The sequence below is a fragment of the Arvicola amphibius genome, chromosome 13 (assembly GCF_903992535.2).
Source record: "Arvicola amphibius chromosome 13, mArvAmp1.2, whole genome shotgun sequence".
Lineage (NCBI taxonomy): Eukaryota > Metazoa > Chordata > Mammalia > Rodentia > Cricetidae > Arvicola > Arvicola amphibius.
In genome coordinates this window covers 43,700,411-43,723,699 of record NC_052059.1, presented here as the reverse complement: position 1 = coordinate 43,723,699, position 23,289 = coordinate 43,700,411, and the positions used below count along the sequence as shown (strand labels likewise).

General features: G+C 47.0%; 1 protein-coding gene across 1 annotated transcript in view; it reads left to right on the top strand.

Annotated features, from left to right (window-relative positions):
- Positions 1–23,289, top strand: part of Gfra2 (GDNF family receptor alpha 2) — a 96,308-nt gene that overhangs the window by 20,392 nt on the left and 52,627 nt on the right. The window contains exon 4 of the mRNA XM_038310239.1: positions 16,660–17,014. Within this exon, the coding sequence (XP_038166167.1) occupies positions 16,660–17,014 (355 nt within the window). The remainder of the gene's footprint in view (positions 1–16,659; positions 17,015–23,289) is intronic.

The window sequence follows — 23,289 nt, the reverse complement described above, 5'->3', positions numbered from 1 at the left end:
TATTGGAGCTGTAGAGATCTGTGTACCTCTCTTCTTGTCCCTGTAAAAGCCAGGGAGCTTCAGGCTCCTGTCAGGGGGTAGAAGGATTTGCTGGAGCTGAGGTGTGATCAGGGTGTTGGTGACTTCATCTCTACTTGCCTTTGTGTTCAAGGAAGACACTTCGGGGAAAAATGAACCATTAGAGAAAAAATGTAACCTAAAGAAACACTTTTTAGTGGTAGAACTTCAGGTACTGTAGCTTGGGCAAGCCTTTTTGGAGGCGAGGGCATTTTCTTTTTGATATTTTTCATCATGTAGGCAGTCACCAGCTTGCTTCTTTGGGGTTCTGCTGGTAGCTGGCATGTGAAGTGGCTCTTGGCTGGACACTTTCTGTTGTCATCAACTCCTGGGCTGGCTCTCTTGGAATTCTGCACAACAGTGGGGCCTGATTTAGCCATTGACTGCACCTACTCCAGTCTATGGAAGGCAGGCATGAGTGCTGTGAGTTCCCACCTTCCTAGTCCTCCATCCATCCATCCATCCATCCATCCATCCATCCATCCATCCATCCATATGATCCTGTGCATGTGGGGATCACAGAGAAAGAACCACAGTAAGAGGCCACTGTGGAGTGAGAACAGAGCTTGTAAGTATATGTGGCCTATATGTGTATATATGTGTGTATATGTATACATGCATGAGGTAGTATATGTGAACCAATGTATGTTGATTCATGCTGTGTGTATATGTGAGTGTGCTTGTGTGTCTTGTATATGTGCTAGCCTTCATATGTGTATATATATGTATACACACACACACACACACACACACACACATATATATACCCAATGTACCTTTTGGGTGTGTATGTATAAGTATGAATAGTTATATGTGAGTATGTATGAATGTGTGGTGTTAGGTGTTTATGGGGTGGTTTGTATGTGTGTTTATTATGTATGTGTGTGGTGACATGGCTCTGTGGTGATATGTGTTTATGGGATACTTTATGTGTGTGTTTGATATATATATATATATATATATATATATATATATGTAGCTGTGTAAGTTAGTATGTAGGTGTGGTACATGGGGTGCCTTGTGTATATGTTTAATGTATATATGGGATGGTGTGAGTGTAATGATTGCTAGCATGTGTGTATGTGTGTGTGGAGTGTAGGTTGTGTGAGAGTAAGTGTAAGGAGTGTTGTGTGTATTTAATGTGTGTAGTTGTACAGTTGTGGATTAACATATTGGGTCATTTGTGTGGTTTTACATGGCTAGTATAATTGTGTTTAATGTGTTGGTGTGGTGATGTGCATGGGTGTTGGGTGTGTTAACATGGCATGTCAGTGTGTGTTAGTGGTGTGTGTAGGAGTTTGGGACAACAGCTTTCTGCCTGCAGAAAGAATGGGAAGGAGAGGAAGGGGCAGAGTCAGGGAGGTAGAAAGGTAGAGGTTGGAGATATGGCTCTCTCCAGGTCAGAAGAGACTCTATAAACTGTTGCCCCATAGGGAGCAGCCACTCTTCTAGCTCCCTTTCTTGTCTTTCTGGAAAGTTCTGAGAACATGGTTTAGGAATGAAGACTGAGGATCTTTAGAAAAGAGGAAGGCATTTTGGTCTGGCCTACAGAAGAACTAGGTTTAAGTGTGTATATAATTTGGGACATCCTCACCTGGAGGCTGTTTCCATGAGTCCTCTCCTAAGAGGCATTTGTTCCCAAATATTCCCAGAAATCCCTGACGTTCCATGCCCTTGTCTAGGTATAGAGGGTACACTAATAACTTGAACCAAAGGCTCCCTGTTCTTATGGAGCTAAGGTGCCACAGAGAGGGAAAACCAGAGGCAGGCCAAGGAGCAAATGAACAGGAAAGATATAACTGTGACAATCGCTAAGCCAACACGAAAATAAGATGCTGGGTGAAGCCATATGAATACCTAGGTATGACTCACAAGAAGAGCCTAGTATGGGGGAGAATGGCAGGTTTAAAACAGGTATGGGAAGACCCCAGTGGGCAACCCATGTGTGGAGGTGGGATCTGCAAGAGTCTATGTGGCTACACCCCTGAGTGAGGCAGAGGGTAGCGTTATGGGAGGCAAATGCTGAGGTAAGTGGAGTCATCTTTAATAGATGCAGATCAAGTGGTTGGGAGTTGGGTTTTTAGCTGAGAAGTGGCGGGGAATCACTGGGAAGATTTTAGATGATTGAGCAGCACAGTACCACATATGCATTTGAAAACTACTCTTATTCCAGGGAGAATGGATGGTGAGGAGGAGGCAGGGGCATGGGCAAGAGTGGCACCAGTTAAGATGTTACCGCTGAAGTTCAGGTAAGAGACAGATAGCCAGAGGAGCATGGAGCTAACGGATGGGCTTGGGATAGATTGTGTAGGTGTGTGGAACTGTAATTGTGGCTCAGTCACATTTCTGGCTTGTTCAACAGTGATGCTGCCCTTTATTGTGATGGTAAGGATTAGGGGGAGGGACAGACTGGAGTGGAGGGGCAGGAATCAAGAATTCCGTTTAGTCTATGTTAGGATTGAGATGTCAGTTAGACCTTCACCGGGAAATGCCAAAGTCAGGGGCAGTCTATAGACAGATACTAGTGTGTTGAAGCTGAGGAAGCAGAAGGAGAGAGGGAGAGGGAGAGAGAGGGGGGGGGAGAGGGAGAGAGGGAGAGGAGGGAGGGAGGGAGAGAGAGACAGACACACAGAGAGAGGCAGAGAGAGAGAGAGAGAGCGAGAGAGCGAGAGAGAGAGAGAGAGACTAGGATCTAAAAAACAGAGGGCTAAGATGAGGGCTACAGTGGAGGAGAGCCAGTTGGGAGTGGGAGACTGGGTGGGTACCAGCTTTTAGAAATGAAAGTAAACGGATGCCAGGTATATAGCCACAGTCAAACAAGAGAAACTTGGAGACATGACTGACTACCCACATCCCTTGTCCACATGGGGCTACCCCAAACTCTTCCTGAACCCATAGGGAGAGTGAGGTGGGTTGATAGATTTGGGAGCATCACCCCCTCAGGCTTCATTATGAAGAGCAACAGGTAAAAGGGACTGGTGGGCCGAAGGGAGGCTTTGTTCTCTTTGCGGACAGGTAGTAATGGCTGTGTGTTTGTTCACTGCGCTGAATGGAACATGACAGGGAGAACTTGGAGGGCACAAGAGGAGAGTGAGGGGGCAAGAGGGATGTCCTTGAGCAGCGAGGAGGGATGAGATCCACACGGCACACACAAGCACAAGAGGCCAGGTGGCCTTTGGCAGGACACCTCCACCTCCATGGTAACAGAAGGCAGAGCCGGGTTGCAGGTGAGAAAGACTGGTTGTTGCCAGGGAAGGGAAATGAGGGATTCTGTCCAGCTCTTTCCTTATAAAATATGAGGCAAAGTTCTGCGCTCCGAATGTTTGTGTAAGCTATACTCGCCTACCCAGTCCGTGGGTTGGGATCTTCATTCTGAAGGGGAGCGTATTAAGAGCGTTTCCATTTATCATTTTTAGGAGTTGTTGTTTGTATGCTCGCATGAGTTTATTTGCATCCTGTGTGTGAAGGTACCTATGGAGGACAGAAGAGGTTGTTGGATTCCTCTCAGGAGGAAACTAGGTAATAATCCTTGGACAAACAATAACACAGGAAAACATGATTGTCCTTGAGATGAAAGTGAGTGTTTGATAGAAATCTTGGCCTTCCCAACCTCTAGAGGGGAGTTCTTTACTTATAGATCACCTGATTGGTGTGTATCTATCTATCAATCTCTCTCTATCTATCATCTATCTATCATCTCTCTCTCTCTTTCTCTATCTATCTATCTATCTATCTATCTATCTATCTATCTATCTATCTATCTATCTATCTATCATCATCTATCTATCATCTCTCTCTCTCTCTATCTCTCTCTCTATCTATCATCTATCTATCTATCTATCTATCTATCTATCTATCTATCTATCGTCTATCTATCTATCTATCTATCTATCTATCTATCTATCTGTCTATCTATCGTCTATCTGTCTGTCTGTCTGTCTGTCTGTCTGTCTGTCTATCTATCTATCATCTATCTAGTAGCACCCTGAACATAGTAAAACACAATGTTGTCAGATCAGAACAAAGAGCTCAGAAACAGCTCAGGGAGACTGAGTTAGGAGAAACTGTGAAGTAGCTTTTACAGGACATTTTAGATGTGAGTACAGGCATTTAAAGTCAGATCGGTCATTTGGGATGGTGTGTCTCTGAGTGACACTAAGCTGCTGGGCGGCCTGGAGATGGAAGGAGGCTTTGCTTCCTTGAGATTAGTGTGTCAGAAGAGAGACTGATGAGGTGATGTGTTTGCCTGGAGGCCAGGAAGTTAAGCCTGTAAGAGGAATGCTTGAGGATGGGGTGGGGTGGTAGAAGGCTGATCAGGGCAGTGGTGAAGTCTCAGGGAGGGTGACAGATTTTGCTAGGAGTTGGAATTTCCGAGAGAAAGCTGGAGAGGTGGGGAGAAGTTTCTCCAAGGCTGGGATGCTGGTACAGACCTAGTGAAAGCTAGGCTGGAGCCATGACTGTGGCAACGGGCAGCAGGAGAGTGAGAAACAGTCATGGAGGCAGGAAGATTATGTTGTAAAGACCATTTCTGTTGAGGAGAGGACCCAAGGATGGCATAGGAAGAGATGACTAGCCAAAGGAGGAGTCACTCTTAAAAGAATGGGGGCATTGATAGATGACGGCCCCACTGAGGAGTGGAGGCGGGAGATTGGCGATATGACCTTCACAGGAAGACAGATGGCGTAGAAATGTGGAAAGGAGAAGAGAGGACCTCCCTTCCTACCCTGGACTCACCAGCTGACCAGTGGCCTTTTCTTCCATGATTAGTGTGTTAAATGAGGAAGTCGCTGGTTTTGACAAATGTTTTTATTTATCTGCTCTTAATGCTTTGAATTATTGGGAAAATTTATTTTAGAGATTCATGTTGAATGGTTTCCATGGCTTTTGAGTGTTTTGCAAATGTGCTTGGTAACTGTATTTTAAGATGTATTCAGTGTATTTTAGAAGCTAAGGGTTGTAAGTTGATGTATGTTTCCTGTGGTGAGAAAAGTCTATTTCATAATCAGTAAACAAAGTTTTAGTTAACAGATTGGGACCTCATGTCAGCATCCATTAATCACAAGAAGAAATGCCGAAGGTCAATCCTACCAATATAAAATACTTCAATTTCAGCTTTTATAAACACAGAGCTGAGACTGATATGCTTCTGTTGTGTATATAAAAAGCCCATGTCCCAGAAGCATATTTCAAAGATATAGAGACCTCAAATATGACTTAAAAAGTCCCTTTGCAAGGAAAAACACTTAAAATTTAAATTTCCAGAACCCTAAAATCCAGACTAACCTGGCCTTTGAGGAATTTGAGGATAAATTTTAATTGTGGTTAAAAATTGTCCAAATATACTCTCTGAATGTGGCCGACGGTGGAGGCTGACTGAGAAGCCAAGGACAAAGGCGCTGGGCTTTGATTCTTCTGCATGGACGGGCTCTGTGGGAGCCTTCTTGGCTTGGTTGATCACCTTCCTGGACCTGGGGGCAGTTGGGAGGACCTTGGTCTTAACATAGAGTAGGGAACCCCGATGGCTCCTTGGCCTGGAGGGGGAGGAAGGAGGGGTATGGGTGGAGGGGAGGGGAGGGAAGGGGGAGGAGAAGGGGAGGAGATGGAAATTTTTAAATATAAAAAAATTAACCATATTAAAAAAATTGTCCAAATATAACATGGTATTCAAAAGTATTTAGATTGACTCTTGTTGATTTCTACTGCATTTTGTCTTCCATCAAGTTGATTTCGGGTGGGCTGACCTGCTTTCAGAATGTCTGCTTCTTCTTTTTTTTTTTTTTTGTTTTTTGTTTTTTTTGTTTTTTTGTTTTTTTGTTTTTTTTTGATAATTGACAACTTTATATCAATGATATACTTTACAAAAATTAATCTCTATATTACACATGTTTACAGGTACATATATGTCAGTGTCTGTCCTGGTATTAATTATGTCTGCTTCTTCTTAAGAGCACCTGTGGCTTTGTGCTGGGGTCACTGGATTGGACTCGGACTTCCTGGGCCTGTCTGGGTAGGGCAGTGCTCTGGGCATGAAGAGTAGTGGGGGGATGAAGATTCGGGTCCTCTCATTTCTCTGGGCTTTGAGTGACAGCAGAGGGGAATGTGAGGTGGAGTGATGGCATGGTCCTGTGATCTCTTGGGGGGGCAAATAAGGTGCCATTTTCTGTAGATTGATTAGGAGCTTCAGGGGTGGGGGCTGGATTTGAAAAGTGGTCTGAGGCTCTGCTTTGTCAGATTTCCTGTATGGAGAAGAGAAGCTCTAGAGATTGCCTCTTGTTCATGGAGGTGGAGACTGAAGGACCTTTTTCCTATGGACATAGTGTATAAAGGCAGGAGCACATGGATCTGGCTTTTTCTGTCAGCAAGGTGTGATGGATGTTGCAGAGATGGAGAGATGGGAAGAGGCACTTTCCAGCTGGGGAATCTTATTTTTAGGCAGGCTTTTGTTGCTTATATACTACTAAGGGACATTGGCAATGAACTTTGCAATACTATCAGGAAACGCTAGAGACAGCTGACTATTAAAAAAAGCTCATTTACTTCAGTGTTTGGGAGGATCAAGGATCAAGACTTGAGAGGGCACAACAGTATGGGGGGGTCATGTATAGAATAAATGGTTGTATCTTGGACCTGAGAAAAGAGGGTGAGGCCAAACTCAGGCTTTAAAGACAATGCTCCCTCTCCATAGAACCACCATTCCATAAGTGCTGCCTTCCAGGAGCATGCACCCAATGATGAAGAGACCTCCCTGCAATCCCCACCTTCAGAGGTTCTGCCATCTGCCAGTAGCTGGGGATCAAGCAAAATTTCCACCCATGGGCCCTTGTGGGGGCATGCGACTTACATCCAAACCCAGTGGGAATTTTCGTCTTCATCACCTGCCTCACCCTGGATGTCACTTGTATACATACAGTGTGAGCACTGTGGCCCCATCTTGCACATGAGACAAATGAAGCCCAAAGAAGTTCCTATAACCTCTGTGCACTTGGTATGCTAGGCAGTAGCCCATCTCTTGATGGTTTTACTTCCCAAGCCACCGCTAGGTCAGAGGACCCACTCTTAACAATAACCAGAGGCAGAGGATGGAACCTAGGAGACAAGAGGAATTTTTTTTTTTTGTTTGTCTTTGAGTCTGGTCTCCTCTGCTCTAGAATGTGAGCTTCAGACAACTTGGAGTCTTCGCAAGTTTGTTAATTAGTGCTATTGCCTCCCCAGCAGTCCTTGACCAGGGCAGGAAGAGAGTTCAGAGATTACTGGTTGCAAAACTGAAGCTGCAGTTGGGTGGCCTCTTGAGGGCAAAAGGAGATAGATAGGTCACAGCATGGGCTCCCCACTTCTGCCTCTTCTCCTGCCCTTCCTCCCCCCCTCTGTCTTCCAGTCATCCGCCATGCCTTGGTAGAGTTTGTTTATTCCTTTTCTCATTGTTAGCATACCCTAACTGCTTGCAGTCTGTTGACTCTCCTTTCCTTTCACGAAACTCTTGACTTCATGACACCAGATTCTCGTGATTTCCTCCAACTCAAGTTCCATTGCTTCTCAGTCTGTACTACACACTGGCACCCATAGTTCTGGCCCATCCCGGGACCTCTTCATCTCTATTCTCAAGCTCAGCCTAGGCAGTCTTGTTGAGCTGGTGGCCACTCATGTGAGCTATGACATGGCTTGGTGTCTCTAGCCCAGATGGCTCTCTGATTCTCTGTCTTGTCACCATCTCCATTTGGCTACTTATGAATTCTCTCATACCAACCAAGTTTCATCCTAAAAATACCCAAATAATTCTAGTCTTCTCTTTCCTCCCTAGTATTCACTGTCAATTCTCTGTCAGTCAGCACCATCTACCTGACAGATGAAACTCTAGTCTTCTGGAGTTCTCTCTCCTTCCACTCAAAATCCAGCCAATCCTGCTATGCTATTCTCCACTTAATGTGCCAAATAAAAATAGGCTACAATGATGCCTGCCCAAGCCTTCACCTCTCTGGCCTGCCCTCTCTGCTTTAGCCCCTTTCTCCCACCTCCTTTCTCAGTATACCAACTTTCCATGTATTGATGAAGAAGCTATTGTCTCCTCCTTCCCTCCTCCAAGTGCTTATCATTTTAGTGTTATAACCTAAAATTTTAGCTGGGCAGTGGTGGCGCATGCTTTTAATTCCAGTACTCGGGAGGCAGAGGCAGGTGAAACTCTGTGAGTTCAAGGCCAGTCTGGTCTACAAAGTGAGTTTCAGGACAGGCTCCTAAGATACACAGAGAAACCCTGTCTCGAAAAACCAAACCAAACCACCACCACCACCACCACCACCACCACCACCACCACCACCACCACCACCAAAAACCCAAAAGAAACCCCTAAAGTCTTTACCCTGTTCTACAAGGCCCTTACTGTCCCCCTCCAAATTATTTTCCCTCTAATATTTTCCTTGTTCAAGAAGCTTCAGCCACCCCATTCTTTTCATTTATTCTTTTTTTTTTTTTTTTTTTTTTTTTTTTTTTTTTTTTTTTTGGATTGGGAACATGCCAAACCATGTCTTTCTCGAGGCCTTTGGACGTGATCTTCCTGTTGCTCATAATCCTCTGACCTTGGTTTTTTGTGTGTGCTCTACTCCTGCTCATGGTTCTCAAATTGATGTCACCTCCTGGCAGACACTCTGCATTTCCTCTCCCCATCATTCTTTTCTGAATTTTCTTATTTCCTTCATCACATGTCTGAACCTTTAAATCTTTTTATGTATATGTGTTTTATTACCAGGTTTTCTGTCACTGGCGTGAAAGCCCCTGGAAAACAGGACTCCATCTTTCTAGTCAGTTCTTGAAAATATTTGTTGCTTGGTTTCTGTTTGACTGACTGCTAACTGCCAGGCCCTGGTGCTGCTGGCAGAGAGCCTTTGTGTGCATACATTGTGCAGATGAGGTTGGGAGGCAAGTGACCCATGTGTAAGAAAGGAAGGTTCCTGGCAAGAACGGAGGTTCAAGTACCTAGGTCCCTGTGCCTTGTATTTCAGAAGGCTGAGACTCTTATTTCTGCCTATCTGTTTGTGATTGGAAAGTATACCTTGATGATACGAAGGAGATAGGAGGAACAAAAGATGCCTGAGAATCACGCTTAGGTGAAACAGAGCTACCTTCTGCTCAGGTGAAACTGGTCCGTGTAGAGCTAGGTGTATTAGGTGTGTGTGCCTGTGTGCCCATGGATGTGCATTTGGGTGTGGTCACTAGCAGCACTTGGGGCTTGTTTCTAGGTATTGGGTTCAAACTTTGTAAGGAGGCTTAGAATAATAGGGTAGTTGCAAAATCCAAGTGCCAGCCATAGAGCCTGTAACTCGGTGGACCTCGTGGATGCCTGAGATTATGAAGTTTGAGCATCTCTGCTCACAGCTAGTCTCCTGCCTCTGAGTGCATACACAGTAAAGTTGGAATTTGAGATGGATATGACACACAATTGGTAAACAAATTGAGCATAGTGGCTTTAACATGTCAGATCCAGAACTAATGAGATGCTATCATGTGAGACCCATCTATGGAAGAACTGAAAGCTTTAGAGATTGAATTCGTTAAAGAAAAAACTAAAATTTCATTAAATAATTAAGGGAGTTAGCCGCATCTAATTGTTCAGGATTTAATCCCAACCGTGTGGGAGGCTGAAGCAGGAGGATTACATGTTCAAATGCTCTTTGGACCATTGAATGAGTTCAAGGCTAGTCTGAGTAACTTAGTAAAAAAGGCTGGGGGACTAGCTCAGTGGTAGAATATGCAATTAGCCCACAGTAACACACACACACACACACACACACACACACACACACACACACACACACACAATATTAAGTAGAAGTGATACTGTTAAAAGGACCTAAATATGGTGGGTCATGCTTGGGTGACTGTTTGGCAAACTCAGCTCTGTTAAATGCAGAACTGCTTTTCAGGGAATATCAGATTGAAGGGTGCCATACTACCTGGAGACACCCTGGTGCTGAGGATAGACCATTGGCTCTGGGGGGTGCTCCTGGAGAGAAGAGAGAACTGACCCCCCCAGGGTATAGGAGGCTGGTGTAGACCTTTTGTGGTGAGGCCGCTACCCCTCTTCAGCCAGCTGTGTCCGCATTTTCTTGGCTTACACCAAAAGGAGGGACAAGGGAAGGGATAAAGAAGCCAAGATGCATCTCTGGGAGCTGGAGTTGCTTGTAGGAGAGTGTCCCTGAGGTTTTGGAAAGCGCCAAGTGCCATTGAATCCTGCCTCCCTCTCCTCTGGGCAGCTGTTTGCCACTCACAATTTCACCCATCTTTGGTTCTCTCTCTATAGGCCTAGAGGACCCTCATAGGGCCTCAGTGGCAGCATCTGTCAGGGATAGGCAGTCCTGGGTCAAAGGGCTTCGCACTCATTTTCAGCTCCCGAGTCTCTGTTGAGGTCTGTGTGGTCTCAGCTATCTGCACAGAAGTAAATAGGGATTGGGAGGGCCTAGGCTTCCAGAATCTTCATCCCTGTCTGCTTTACGGTTTTATTTTGGAGCTGTAGTAGGCTGAGGAGGTTGAGGGATCCTGGGGATAGAAATCTGTGTCTGGAATCTCCACTGTCTTACTTTCCAGGCGTTAGGAGCAAGGCTTTGGGGTAGGATGAAATGAGGCCAGAAAGGGGCACCCTGTGCCCCAAACCTGTTACCTAGGCTTGCCTGCACCTGGCTGTGTGCTGAGCCCCTGACCTGCTCAAGTGGGCAGCTAGGCCAGTTCTGAGGAGACTTTCTCCACAATGGAGTACCCGACCATCTGCCCCTGCCCCGCCCCCAGCAGACACAGAAGGGGTATCTTTCACAAAGGAGTACCCCACCATATGTACTGAGCCCCTGACCTGCTCAAGTGGGCAGCTAGGCCAGTTCTGAGGAGCTGGCTTGCTCCACAATGGAGCACTCCACCATCTGCCCCCCTGCAGACACAGAAGGGGTATCTTTCACAATGGAGCACCCCTGCAGACACAGAAAGGGTATCTTCCACAATGGAGCACCCCTGCAGACACAGAAGGGGTATCTTCCCAGTATTCAGGCAGTTGTTGTTCACACTGCTGCATTTCTTGATTTTTTTTTCTTCTAGGAAATTTACCAAGTTGAGACCCAGGGGTTTACATGTCCCACCCCATAGCAAACACTTTCACTACTCAAGCTCCAAATGGAAGCCACTGGGGCTATAATTACACTGGCATTAGCTATGAACACTGCTGCGAGGAGGGGAGCAGAGCACCTGGGGGGAACCTGGATGCAGCCGCAGGCCTAAATTAGCTGTTGCTCTGCTTGTGGTTGTCAACTGCTCCTCTGCAGAGACCACCCCTCCCCGCTCCCCCCTGGCCCCAGGCCACTCACTCTTTGTCCTGCCAGCCAGCCGGCATCTGACAAGTACAGGAAGGACTGTCTGGTCTGGGAGAACAGCCCCACAGAGGCAGGCCACATCAGCCTCTGTGCTGACAGGCATCCCTGGGTCCTTGCACGGCCTGCAGAATGGTGGAACGGCATCTCACAGGATTGCTGCTGAGGTCAAGGCTCCAGCATAGCCAAATTAACTGCCCAGCTGCCCAGCACTCCCTCTTGCTTCCTTGCTCTTTCTCCATTCTAGGCATGATTTTCTTTGTGGTCTTCTCAGCCATTGTTTGACTGCCCCCTCTGCCTAGGACCCCTTTTCCTACCTCCCCAGACTCACTTTGTCAGTTCTAGCAAGGAAATCACTGGGTCCACCATGTCCCCCAACCCCAGACAGGTCTTTTCCTCTCTGCACCCTGAGCTCTTCCAGGAGAGCTCAATATTAGCATTTGCATAGATGGGCAGCTTTTCTGTCTCCAACTGGCTCAGCAAGGTGGCAGCCTAGTGGCTGGGGAAGTGTGTATGTATGCATATCCAACGTATGTATGCATGCATGAATCTATTTAAATTTGTGTGTGTTGTGTGTGTGTGTGTTGTGTTTGTTCCTCTGTGTGTGTGTGTGTGTGAGTGCTCACATGTCCATGTGAAGGCCAGATTAGCATCAAGAATCTTCCTCAATCACTTCTATAGTTTTCTTTTTAAATGCAGGGTTTCTCCTTGGCCTTGGAGCTTATTGGGCGGCTAGGTTGGCTGGACAGTGTGCTTCAGGGATCCTCTGCTCTCTAATTCTCCCAACCCTGGAGTTATAGATGTACCACTAGCCTGCCTCTCTCTCTCTCTCTCTCTCTCTCTCTCTCTCTCTCTCTCTCTCTCCTCTCTCTCTCTCTCTCTCTCTCTCTCTCTCTCTCTCTCTCTCTCTCTCTCTCTCTCTCTCTCCTTCTTCTTTCTTTGTGGGCCCTGGGCATCTACACTCAGGCCCTTATGTTTACATAGCAGATGGTTTACCTACTGAGCCTTCACCTTAGTTAAAAGCTGTTTATTGAGAAAAGATTAGGAAAATAAGTCTTGTTGCTTTTCTGCCTTAATTTCAACACAACCTGTTTTTGTCCTCTCTCGTTTCTTTTGTCTTATCTTTTCTCTTTTCTTCTCTCCCTTTTGGAGACAGGGTCTCTCCCAACCCATGAGGGCATGGAACTCATTATGTAGCTGAGTTCGACTTTGCACTCATGAATCGTCCTGCATCAGCCTCCCCAGGGCTAGGACTGTAGAAGTGAGCTGTTATATCCTGCTCCAATTCCCATGTGAAAGAGAGCCAATGTTTTTAGGGCAGTTTCACACTCACAGCCTAATTGAAGGAAGACAGAAGCTTCCTGTCCACTGGGTGCTTCCCCACCCTCCCTACCGTTAACACCCTACTCTTGTGCTGCTTTGTTACAATTATGTGTTACAATAGTGATACACTGTTACTACCCAGAGCTTATAGCTGCTGGCATCAGGATCTGCTCTTGGTTTACTCCTTGGGCTTTGGATACACGCATATTACCTGCTGGTCATTACAGTATCATATAGAATATTTCACCACCTTGAAGATACCCCACGTTTTGCCTACTCATCCCTCCCTCCCCCAGCTTCTGATAGCCATTGATCTTTTTACCATCTTTATTGTTTTCCCTCTTCCAAAATGTCATGTACTCAGCATCTTATGTCCTGCAGCTTTCGTGAGTTTCTCATGGTGTGACAGCTCATTTCCTTTTATCACCAAATAATTTTCTGTTGCCTATACTCCCTTCCTCTTTATTTCACTACAAAGAGAGAGACATTGCTCTTCCCAGTGTTACAAGGTTGCTCCTGGCAAAGCAGTGTTAAAGTGAGTGGTTCACTTCTGCTCTCTTCTACTGCTGCCTTCTGATCCCTTCTTGCCTAGGCCACCATTAATACTTGAATAAATGTAATCTTGTCCATGGTCACTTGGTTTGTGTCAATTCTGCTTCATTCAAAATATAAACAAACTTGTAAGCATTTAGTATAAACCAAAATTGTTCTTGTAACATTTATTCTTTTCTTTATATGGAATATACTTACGGAGTATTCATATACCAAACTTTTGGTCCATGGAGGATAACATGACCTCTGCTTTATTTTGATATAAAATGAGTTATTTATGTACACGGTGGCTGCTGCTGATGTGTGCTGTGTAAACACAGACCATTTGGGGGGTAGATGCAGGACTGGGGGTGCTATGTGCCAGGAGGCAAGAACTCACAGATGAGCTAACATTTGAGCAGAGAGACCAGAACTATCTAATTAGTATGGCTCTATGAGCATTGGGGAAAGAGGAGAGCCTTGCAGGCCAGGGACATACCAAGTACAGAGGCCCCAAGACCTAGTTACCATTGGTCTGCCCCAGGAAGATCAAGGCAGCTAGTACTGAAGTTGAGTGACCAAAAGGGAGGAGCAGGGGCAGCAAGGCCAGACAGATCAGAACAGTGCTGCTTAAAAGTAAAGCAACATACCATGCACATGGAATTCTAAATGTTTGAGCGGCCACATCAAAAGGAAAAAAAAACAGGTGAAGTTAATTTTGATACGATGTTTAATACTTCATGTCTAAAATATTATCCCAACATGCGATTAAAGCAAAGAAATTATCAGTGAGATGCTGTCTAGCTTAATAACCTTTTAGCATCTGGGATGTGTTTCCTAATCTTTCCAGTTCAATGGCCAATGGTTACCATGTTGGACAATGCAAACACAGATCCTTGTAGCTCATGCTGAAGTCACTGAGTGAAGCCAGTGGATGCCCTGGAACCCTGCAGGGACAGACCTTTGTGCCTTAGGTTCTTGAAATTCATGCCAGTTTCTGTGATTGAGAGAAGATCATTGTGGGGTGCTATGAAAGTTGGGGGACAGGGCATGGTGATGACCTTGGGGAAAGGTGGTTGTAAGGCAGTGAGAGGTGGTGTATTCTGGGTATGTTTTGAAGGTGGATTTCCTGGTTTTCCTGATGTGGTTGTGAAGGAGAGAGGAGTCAGGGACTGGGTAAGGACTTTGGCTTGAGCTGCTTTGGTGTGGCTGTTTTCAGAAGGATACAGGTGACTGTTATCTGAGCCATGGGGACAAAGGGAGGATGGGTTTGACACAAGAGTGTTGGGTTTTCAGGTAGTGTTGTTGAGTAGAGGTGAAGAGATGAATCTGGTGTTTGCGAGAGAGGTCTCAGGATGTGGAAGGAGGCTGACTGTGTTTAATGACATGAGATTAAAATGATAGCTCCAACTGCCTGGAGAGGAGGGCTGGGCCCTGGGGAGCACAGACAAGAACCAACAAAGCAACCTGAGCAGCGAGTTATCAGGGAGGACAGAATGAAGACAAGCAAGGAAGGAGATTTCAAGCAGAAGTGAAAAAGCTGCCGGGCACAGGGTTGCTGGTATGCCAACTGGAAAGGCTGGGTTTGCGGGTTCCTATCCACGATGAGGGAGCTGCCAAGCTGGTGTGGGTCTGAGAGAAACTGCAAGGCGAGCCAGACACAGATGGGGGGAGACAACTAGTTTTTGCTTTAAAGGGGAACAGAAAATGGGGTGACATTAAGGGAACCACATGACCACTAGGAGACCCCCCAAATTAAAGACAGCCAGTCATATAGTCAATGGGAATATTCTAGAAGACAGAACCAATTCATGATGCAAAGAAAGTTATGAGCAATTTCCCATGCTAACAAAGATGCTTTGTGGCAGGTACTGTTTTGCAGACAAGGAAACTGAGGCAAAGAATTGTTTGATCTGATGCGTAGCTGAGCCAGGGCATGAAGGTGGGCTCCGTTTTACAAGGCTTAGTTTTGTCCTGGTTCTGCCTCTTGGTTTCTTGGCTGGAGTGGTCAGCTCTTTAGTTGGGACTTCTTAATACTTTAATGTATTGAGTGCCCATCATGGCACCCAGCAGAGGTAGGACTTTATAGGTGTTTAATGACCCAGCAATCAGAGGACCAGGAACTGCACATGCAAATGCCAAGTCACCATGCTTATCTGTAGCGGGGTCATGCTTCTACCAGCCTAGTTTTGAGTCTTCCCTACCCTATGGCAGGTTCTTGTATAGACAGACGCACCAGCAATGGAACATGTCAGGGTAGAAGAACTTGCCTCTGGTCTAGGCTGATTATTCTCCAGGCACACGATGGTGCCGAGCAATTGGCTTCTGCCTCTAGTTTTCCGTCAAGGTTCAGGATGGCTGTGGCAGTCCCGTACCCACCCAGGATTCATTTTCTTTATCTGTAAAACACAGGTTGGGTTGGGTGACCACTCACCTGATTGGTCCTAGAAGATCTCAGATGGACATGTGCAGATTGGGGGTCCTGCCCCTCTTTCTGCCTGTTTCCAAATTGGACAAGTGGCTCTTTCTAGGTGGAACTCGTGGGTGGTAGAGTCAGATTGTTTCTGTGCCAGGCATCCTCTTGGTACAACGGAGATCTGTGAGGCTGGGACAGCCATCATGGAGTAGCCTTGCGATTCCTGGGAATCCTGCTATGTACTTCAGACATCTCCCCTACTGTATTAAACAGAAAGCCACAACAGTATGGCAAGAGACCCAGCCCAGATGGGCTTGTGGTTGGTTGTACACCCAACAGTGTCAGAGTTGAAGCTGGGGCAGTCTGCTCTTCACACTTAGCAGACTTGCGTGCTCCCTTGTAGGCGGCAGTGGCAACCACACCCTTCTGGACACAGAAGAACAGTTTTGGTGGTTACAAGTGTAGGGGTGAGGAGGGCAGCCAGGATGTTTTCTGAATCCTTGTTGACAGAATTCAGTGATGAGTGTTCCCCACTCCAAATGCCAGTGGTTATGCTTCTTCAAAGTCCCACTGAACTGTGCTGCTGGAGGACTGGCAGGGTCCCCTAGTTATGTGACTCTGAGCCAGAAACGTTATTTCCTGCCCTAGTAAGCAGGGCCATGAATGACCACTTCTAAGCGTCTGAAGCTGGGGTTAGTCTAAGACCTTGGGATGAGTCTCCTTCTGAACTACTCCTTGCATCTGTCGGGTACCCCTTTTCTGGAGCTGTCTCCTACAGTGTACCCCTTTCCTGGAACTGTCTCCTGTACTTTGGGCACCTGCATATTAACATCTTTAATACTCACTACAGCCATACATTTTTGGAAATGATCTTTATTCCAAGACCAGGAAACTGAGGCAAAGAGCCTGCGTACGGTACCAGTCTTGAGTACACATGCCCTCCCGCTGTGGCCGTATGTGTCTCTGACTAGTGTTCTCCTTCCTCCTCAGGGACAGGGGCAGACCCGGTGGTCAGTGCCAAGAGCAATCACTGCCTGGATGCCGCCAAGGCCTGCAACCTGAACGACAACTGCAAGAAGCTTCGCTCCTCCTACATTTCCATCTGCAACCGCGAGATCTCGTCCACTGAACGCTGCAACCGCCGCAAGTGCCACAAGGCCCTGCGCCAGTTCTTTGACCGTGTGCCCAGCGAGTATACCTACCGCATGCTCTTCTGCTCCTGTCAGGACCAGGCATGCGCTGAGCGCCGCCGGCAGACCATTCTGCCCAGCTGCTCCTATGAGGACAAGGAGAAGCCGAACTGCCTAGACCTGCGTACCCTGTGCCGTATAGACCACCTATGCCGGTAAGAATTGCTGAAGCTCTGGCTGTTTACTAGGGGTGCTCGCATGGTTGGGCCATATTTTAGGGTCACTTGAATTATGACCATGAATGAATCCGGTAGGTGTTGAGAAGGCTAAAACTGGTTGGCCGAAGATGAAATCAGTTGTCACCTATTCATGTCATTCATTCAGCCACTCATCGGTCCATCTATAACGTATTCATTTATCTGCCCATCACCCAGTTCTTCCATTCATTGTGAGTTGATTATTTGTCTACACTGTGTGCAGCTTCATGCTCGGTACTTCAAGGGATGCCAGAACTAACCACCCAAGGAACTTATAATTTCAAGTCATAGATTTCTAACAGGAGGAAGGGACCTTCAGAGCTTTTTGCTTCGCTTCTGAGAGAAGCCTGTGCCTATGTCCCAGCAGAGGAATGCAATCTAAGAGCCAGATCACTGCAGACTGAGAGCAAAGCCACTCTAGTGTTCAGAGAGGACTGGGTTCTAGAGGCTGATAGTACTGGGTTCAAATCCTGTGTGGCTTTAAGTCAGTTTTTTTTAAAAGATTTTTTAAGATTTTAAGCAATGTTTTCATTGCTTCATATGTGAACAAGGAATAAATAATATCCTAGCACTGGTGTGCACTTGATTACATAGCCAAGCCTTAGCACAGAGCCTGGCATGTAGCTAATATCTTTAATAAGTATAGCCTAATTATTAGGTGTGGGTTTTCAAAATTTGGTTATAGTTAGTTGAAATTCGCTTTTTATTTTTTATTTTTTGGCGTTTGTTGTGCTTTTCCTGTCAGTGAAATATTGATTTATTGAGCCATGTCATGTGCAGTGCTCGCTTCTCAGTTCTGGCCATGGAGAGGAGAACACACTGCTCTCAACAGGGCCCACATTCCACAGTAGGGAGACGTGGTCCCAATTCAGTAGAGCGTGGCTGGGGCTCGCAGAGAAGGGAGCCCAGGGGAGGGCTGTCTGACAAAGTCTGGGAGTCCTGAGGGGGATCATTGTGTTGATAGAGGCTTGAGGACTGAGGAGGAGAAGGCTCAGGGGTGAGTCTGTCAGGAGAAACTTGAAGGAGAGCGTGGGCTGATGGGGAACTTCAGAGGTGGGTGTTGGGGGACCGCTGGAGAAGGGAAGGTTGTGATTGTCTTAACTGTCTACTGTGTCTGGACACTGTCTAGAGGCTTCATGCTTGTAACCTATTAACCCTGAAGAAAATCTCCGAGGTAGGCAGGCACTGTTGTCAACTTTGAAGGGGGAGAAGCAGACTGAGGATCTTGCCCAAGGTCACAGGCCACACACACTTTATAGCTGGGACTGTGTAGTACTCTTTCTTACCACTATGACTGCACAGCCCGAATGACAGCAGGCATATCACCTTGAACTAAGGGAATGGCTGTAGGGATGAAGAAAAGTGGATTTTTTTTTTCACTGAAGATGGTAAGTAGACTTGACCAGACTGTCTGTCTGTCTGTCTGAAAGTCTCCTGGAGGCAAAAATAATTCTGCACCTCTTCCTGAATTCGGAGTGTGGCCTTGGGGGAACACTCAGCAACACACTCATTGGATGGATGTGCGCTTGGCAATTACTCATTTCCTAGTTGAATAACCATGAGTCAATGGAATTATTCTGCGGCGGTGGCATCGGACATGCAGTTTCTGAGGGACCAGAGTGACCATTACAGTAGCATCTGGGATGCTTGCCCTGGCAATTCCAGAACTCAGTCAGGAAGCTGGAGAGAAAGGATGGATATAGGTGTTCTTGAGGACTTGGTTATGATCAAAGTCCAGTCACGTAATGTGGAGGGTTGATGGAGCCCATGAGGGAGTCCAGGCTGGAGGTGACTGGGACGTCATCAGTGTCAGGGAGTAAGTGGGGCCATTGGTGTGGGTCTCAGGGCTGTCTCTACTGGAAATGCCCATGCATATGTAAGAGAAGGACAGAAACAGTATAGCAGAAGACAGGGATGCAGAGGAGGTTACCGGAAAACCAGGAAGTAGCAACTTAGAATCCAGAAGAAAGGGGGTTCAAGAGGGAGGGATCTGCCTCAATACGTATGTGCACGTGTGCATGCCTGTGTCTTTGGGTGCTGAAAGCCAATGGCTGTTGCCCAGCTTTCCAGTCTTCTAGCTCCCAGTTGCTGAGGAGATAGAAGAGGCACCTGGTTCAAGCTGTTTTCTTCAGAAGGCCGCAGGGCTGAGGCTAGAGCCTCCAGGAGAACATAGGACGGAAGACAGGTTTTATATTTTTTTGACCCTGGGGTGTTGGGCCTGTGTGCAGCTGGACTGGGAGGCTCCACTTTTGTTTGGTTTGGAAAACAAGCTCTCACAGTGTTTAGAGAAGGGATTGAGCATTGAGCTGGCTACAGGGCTCGGGGAAAGCCTTTCAAAGAAATAGACTTTTGAGTCTGCTTTTAAAAAAACTGTACATTAGATATAACAGATGAAGGAATTTGAAATAGGCCTGTGCCTACTACAATAGAGGGGTTGGTGGTGGCAACCGAGGGCCCTACAAGGAAGGAGCCAGCAAAAGCCTTGAATGTACAGACTGGCAGAGCTCTGAGCAGTGAACCAGGTTCGTCCAGAAAGCCAGCAGGCTGCAGGGTGCCTATGTGGGTGTTTAGAGTCTAGCTACTCAGACATCTGAGTTAGGAGCCTTCAGCAGATAAGATCTTGTGTGTGCTTGTCAGTATTGTTCTGAGGAAGGATGGGTGGCCTATAGGACTTGTGCCTCTGGTGGTTGAAGTCATGTGTGAGATGGAGGACCATGAAGTATTTTGATGACTTTGTCATCAAAGAAACAGAAAGATTGTTTGCTTATTTTCCTGGAGTTGGGCAGTCATGATCAGGAGAATTATGTGGTAGATGGCACAAGGCGGAATCAGAACAGATGTTTAAACGCCATTAGGCATTTTGAGGGTCCAGGTAGAGGTCTCTGAGGAATAAAGGACTGACCAAGAAAATGATCCCTTTGCATTTGTGGACTTCAGGGACTGCAAAGCAGGGGTCTGTAGACAATACCACCTCGGGATTGGGGCTGTGGCTCAGTTTGTCAGGTAGGAAGTTCGTGTTGGCTCACGATGAGGCTATGTGAGTGCCTTTGTCCAACCAGGACATCCCTGATCCATCTTCACTTGGCTCCTGTCTTACTCACCATACCCTCCAGGGTACAGATGCAACAGGGCATCCCAGAGAAAGAAGGGCAGGAATGAGGAAAGAACCTGCATCTAGGGTGAGTCTGGCAGAGGCATTGGGGGATGCTACAGCACAGCCAGATTCCTGCAGGGGCCTTGGCTCTTGACTCAGCTGAAGCTTTAGGTGTGCTGGAGAGAACCCAGAGATGGAAATGCAGAGTGACAGGCAGGTGGTGGATGGAGTGGGTGGGACTCCAAGCTGGAGACCTGCATGTGGTCTCCTGAATGGCCTCCTAGTGGGCTATGTCCTTCCCTGGGCCCTTGGTTTCTACACTGATCAAGCAAAGATACTTATCCAAGGCATCTTTTAGGATCTTTTCTCATTGCACAGATGTGTGGGCTGGAGTCTTTCCAGGTGGTTTCCAGGATGCTTCCTGTTGCTCCCAGGGCCGGTCTCAAAGGGTTTTCTCTGGAGCCAGTTTCAAAGGGTTTTCTTTGAAGGATCTTCCCAGGATGACCTAGAAGGAAAAGAGGGACTATCTTTTGTCTAGTGCCTGCAGCTCTGACCTTTGACCTATGCGTCACTACCCAGCAATCCCTGGTGGCCCCGTCGGTTCTAATCTCAGCTCTGTGAGGTGAAAGGTGGCTTGAAAGGGCAACGGGAGAATGTCAGACTGGGCTTGACTCTTGCTGTGCCCAGGAAGGTGTTCTCTGTTCTTCCTTTCTCTGGCTTCGTCTTTCCTGATTTCTGCCTTCCAGAATGGGTACACAGGTCACAATCTTATGAAAATAGTGGCACCAAATGTCTTGAGGTATGGAACAGGAACAAAAGACCCTCTCTCTTTTGAGTGTGCTAATAAAATGGGTTAGATGGCGGTAAGGGAAAACCTCTCTGGGGGATGATTCTTTGGAAACTGAGCTCTCATCCTTAGGGATTCCCTACAGTCCCCCCAACGCTCTGTTTCTATAGCACCCAGTCCTGCCTCATCCACCAACCTTCCTTCTGTGGAGGGGACCCATGCATCCCTAGACTTCTTCCTGAGTCAGTCCTGGCCCAGGAATGCTGGAGTTGGAGCAGCTTTGCCGAAGCCTAGGTGGCATGACACGGGAGCCGGTCCGCTGATGTGCTGAGAGGCTGGTCCAGGAGCAGCCTTGCACTCTACCTGTGTGATGTACAGCAGATTCTGCTGTGCTGTCTTGTTAAGTTGCTACCCATGCGGGCTTCCCTTGACCTAGCATCTGTAGAAGCATTGGATAACAGGGATATCTGCAAGGTGGGCCTTGGAATTATGGGAAGCTCTTCCAAATTCTTCACTGCTCTCTGGATCAGGGTCAGATGGTGCTTCTGGGAGTGGAAACGTTGTGCTGTGTTCACAGGGTATCTAGATGGCCATCCCTTAAGAGACCCCACTCTCTGATTTTTGTCCCATTCCAATCCTGAGCCTCAAGGCTGTGGACTTAAGCTTACTGAAGATCTGAAGATGACCGGGGAGATATTTCCTTTAGAAGCCTCCGATAGGGAGCCTAGAAAGCTGGGAAAGTTTTGGAATGAGTCTGTGGAATCTGACTGGACTTTCTCCAGGGTCCTGTGGTTCATGAGCTATTTTTAAATTTATGAACATTATTGTTTCTATCTTCTCAGCTTGCATTCATTGTAAGGATGTGCTCAGATTGTGTGTGTGTGTGTGTGTGTGTGTGTGTTTGTGTGCATGTTGTGGTGGCTGTGAGGTTGTGGGGAGGATGATTGCTGTCTTACTATCTCTTGCAGGCTGCATTTGGAATGGCCTCTTGAAGAGCTCTGTTTCTCCTGGTCTGCCAGAAGGCTATAAATAACCTCTTGCTGGACCCATGCCATCTAAAGAGCTGCGATTTAACCTCTGGATGCTGAGGATGTGCAGAAATAGACTCCAGCCTGGGGCTACCCCAACAGTCTTGGGCCACTTTGTGCTGTGGCTGCTGTCTTTGTCCTAAGGGAGAGGATGGTTGGGATATGGAGTGGAAGGAGGTTGCCTCCCTCTCTCAGGCTGTCCTAAACTGGGGTTTGGTTCTTGACTCCTTGGAATGTGCTTCTCATTGACTCTATAGGATGTGTTGGCTGGTGTTTTCAGCAGAGCATCTCCAAACGGCAGCAAAAGACTATTTTCAAAGGGGTAGGGAGGCTAAGGACTTCCAAACATTTACTTCCTTTTAAAGAGCAGCCGTGTATCTCTTGATGTGATATACCAGGCTTTGGGTGCACATTTGAGAGAGAACCTTACTGTGCTCATTAGATTCTGGAAGGGTTCTTAGGCCTCCTCAAGCTTAAGAACCTCCACTTCCTCTGGTAGCATCATCAGTTCCTTGGGGATGGATACAGAATTTCTCCCTTGATTTGGCAGCAAAGAGCTGTTACTGACTAGCGATGTCTGCCTCCGGCCTGGAAAGGTTAGGATAGGTCTTAGCTGGAACCCAGCTAGTCATTCTTATGGCAATCAACCAGCTGGGAGAATGGGGGTCTTGTGACCATTCTTCATTCATCTTTTCACGTCCCGTTGATCATCTGTTTTGAACCTGGCCTTGTGTTGAAGAGTTCATGATAAGGGAATTGGAGGACTGTGGAGTCTCATAGTACCACCATATCAGCTGGCTCTGAGTGAGAGTGGGAATCTCCACCCTCAGATGTTGGCATTTTTCACTAGGCTTCTCGGAGACCCTAGTTTTTCTCTGCTTCTTCCTAGGTCCACTCTGGTGGTCCCTCTTAGGGAAGGTGGGCTTCAGTATCCTTTGGGGACCTTTCTGGCCTGCATCAGGGAAAAGCATCCCAGCTGAGACTGCCTGAGGAGGGAGGGGCTGTGGGCTGCCAGTGCACGTGTCTCCTTTGCCTAGTGACTTTGCTGTCACATGACCCATGTTGGCTCTTATGGAGCCCCTGCTCTTCTTCATTCTGGGTCAAGGAACGGGCTCTTCCTGGAACTTCCTCTGGCATGCTGACACAAGACAGAAATGTTGAATGTTACTTTAGAAAAGGCTCTGGGCGATAGCGACTCGTAGATGCTCCAGCCTACATATCTAGATTGGATGACAGAGTCTGCAACTTTCCTGCTGTGGCTTCTGGCGACCTAGCAGCAAGGCTGCATGGAGGAGCCTTCCCCATCCATCCTACATTCCAGGCA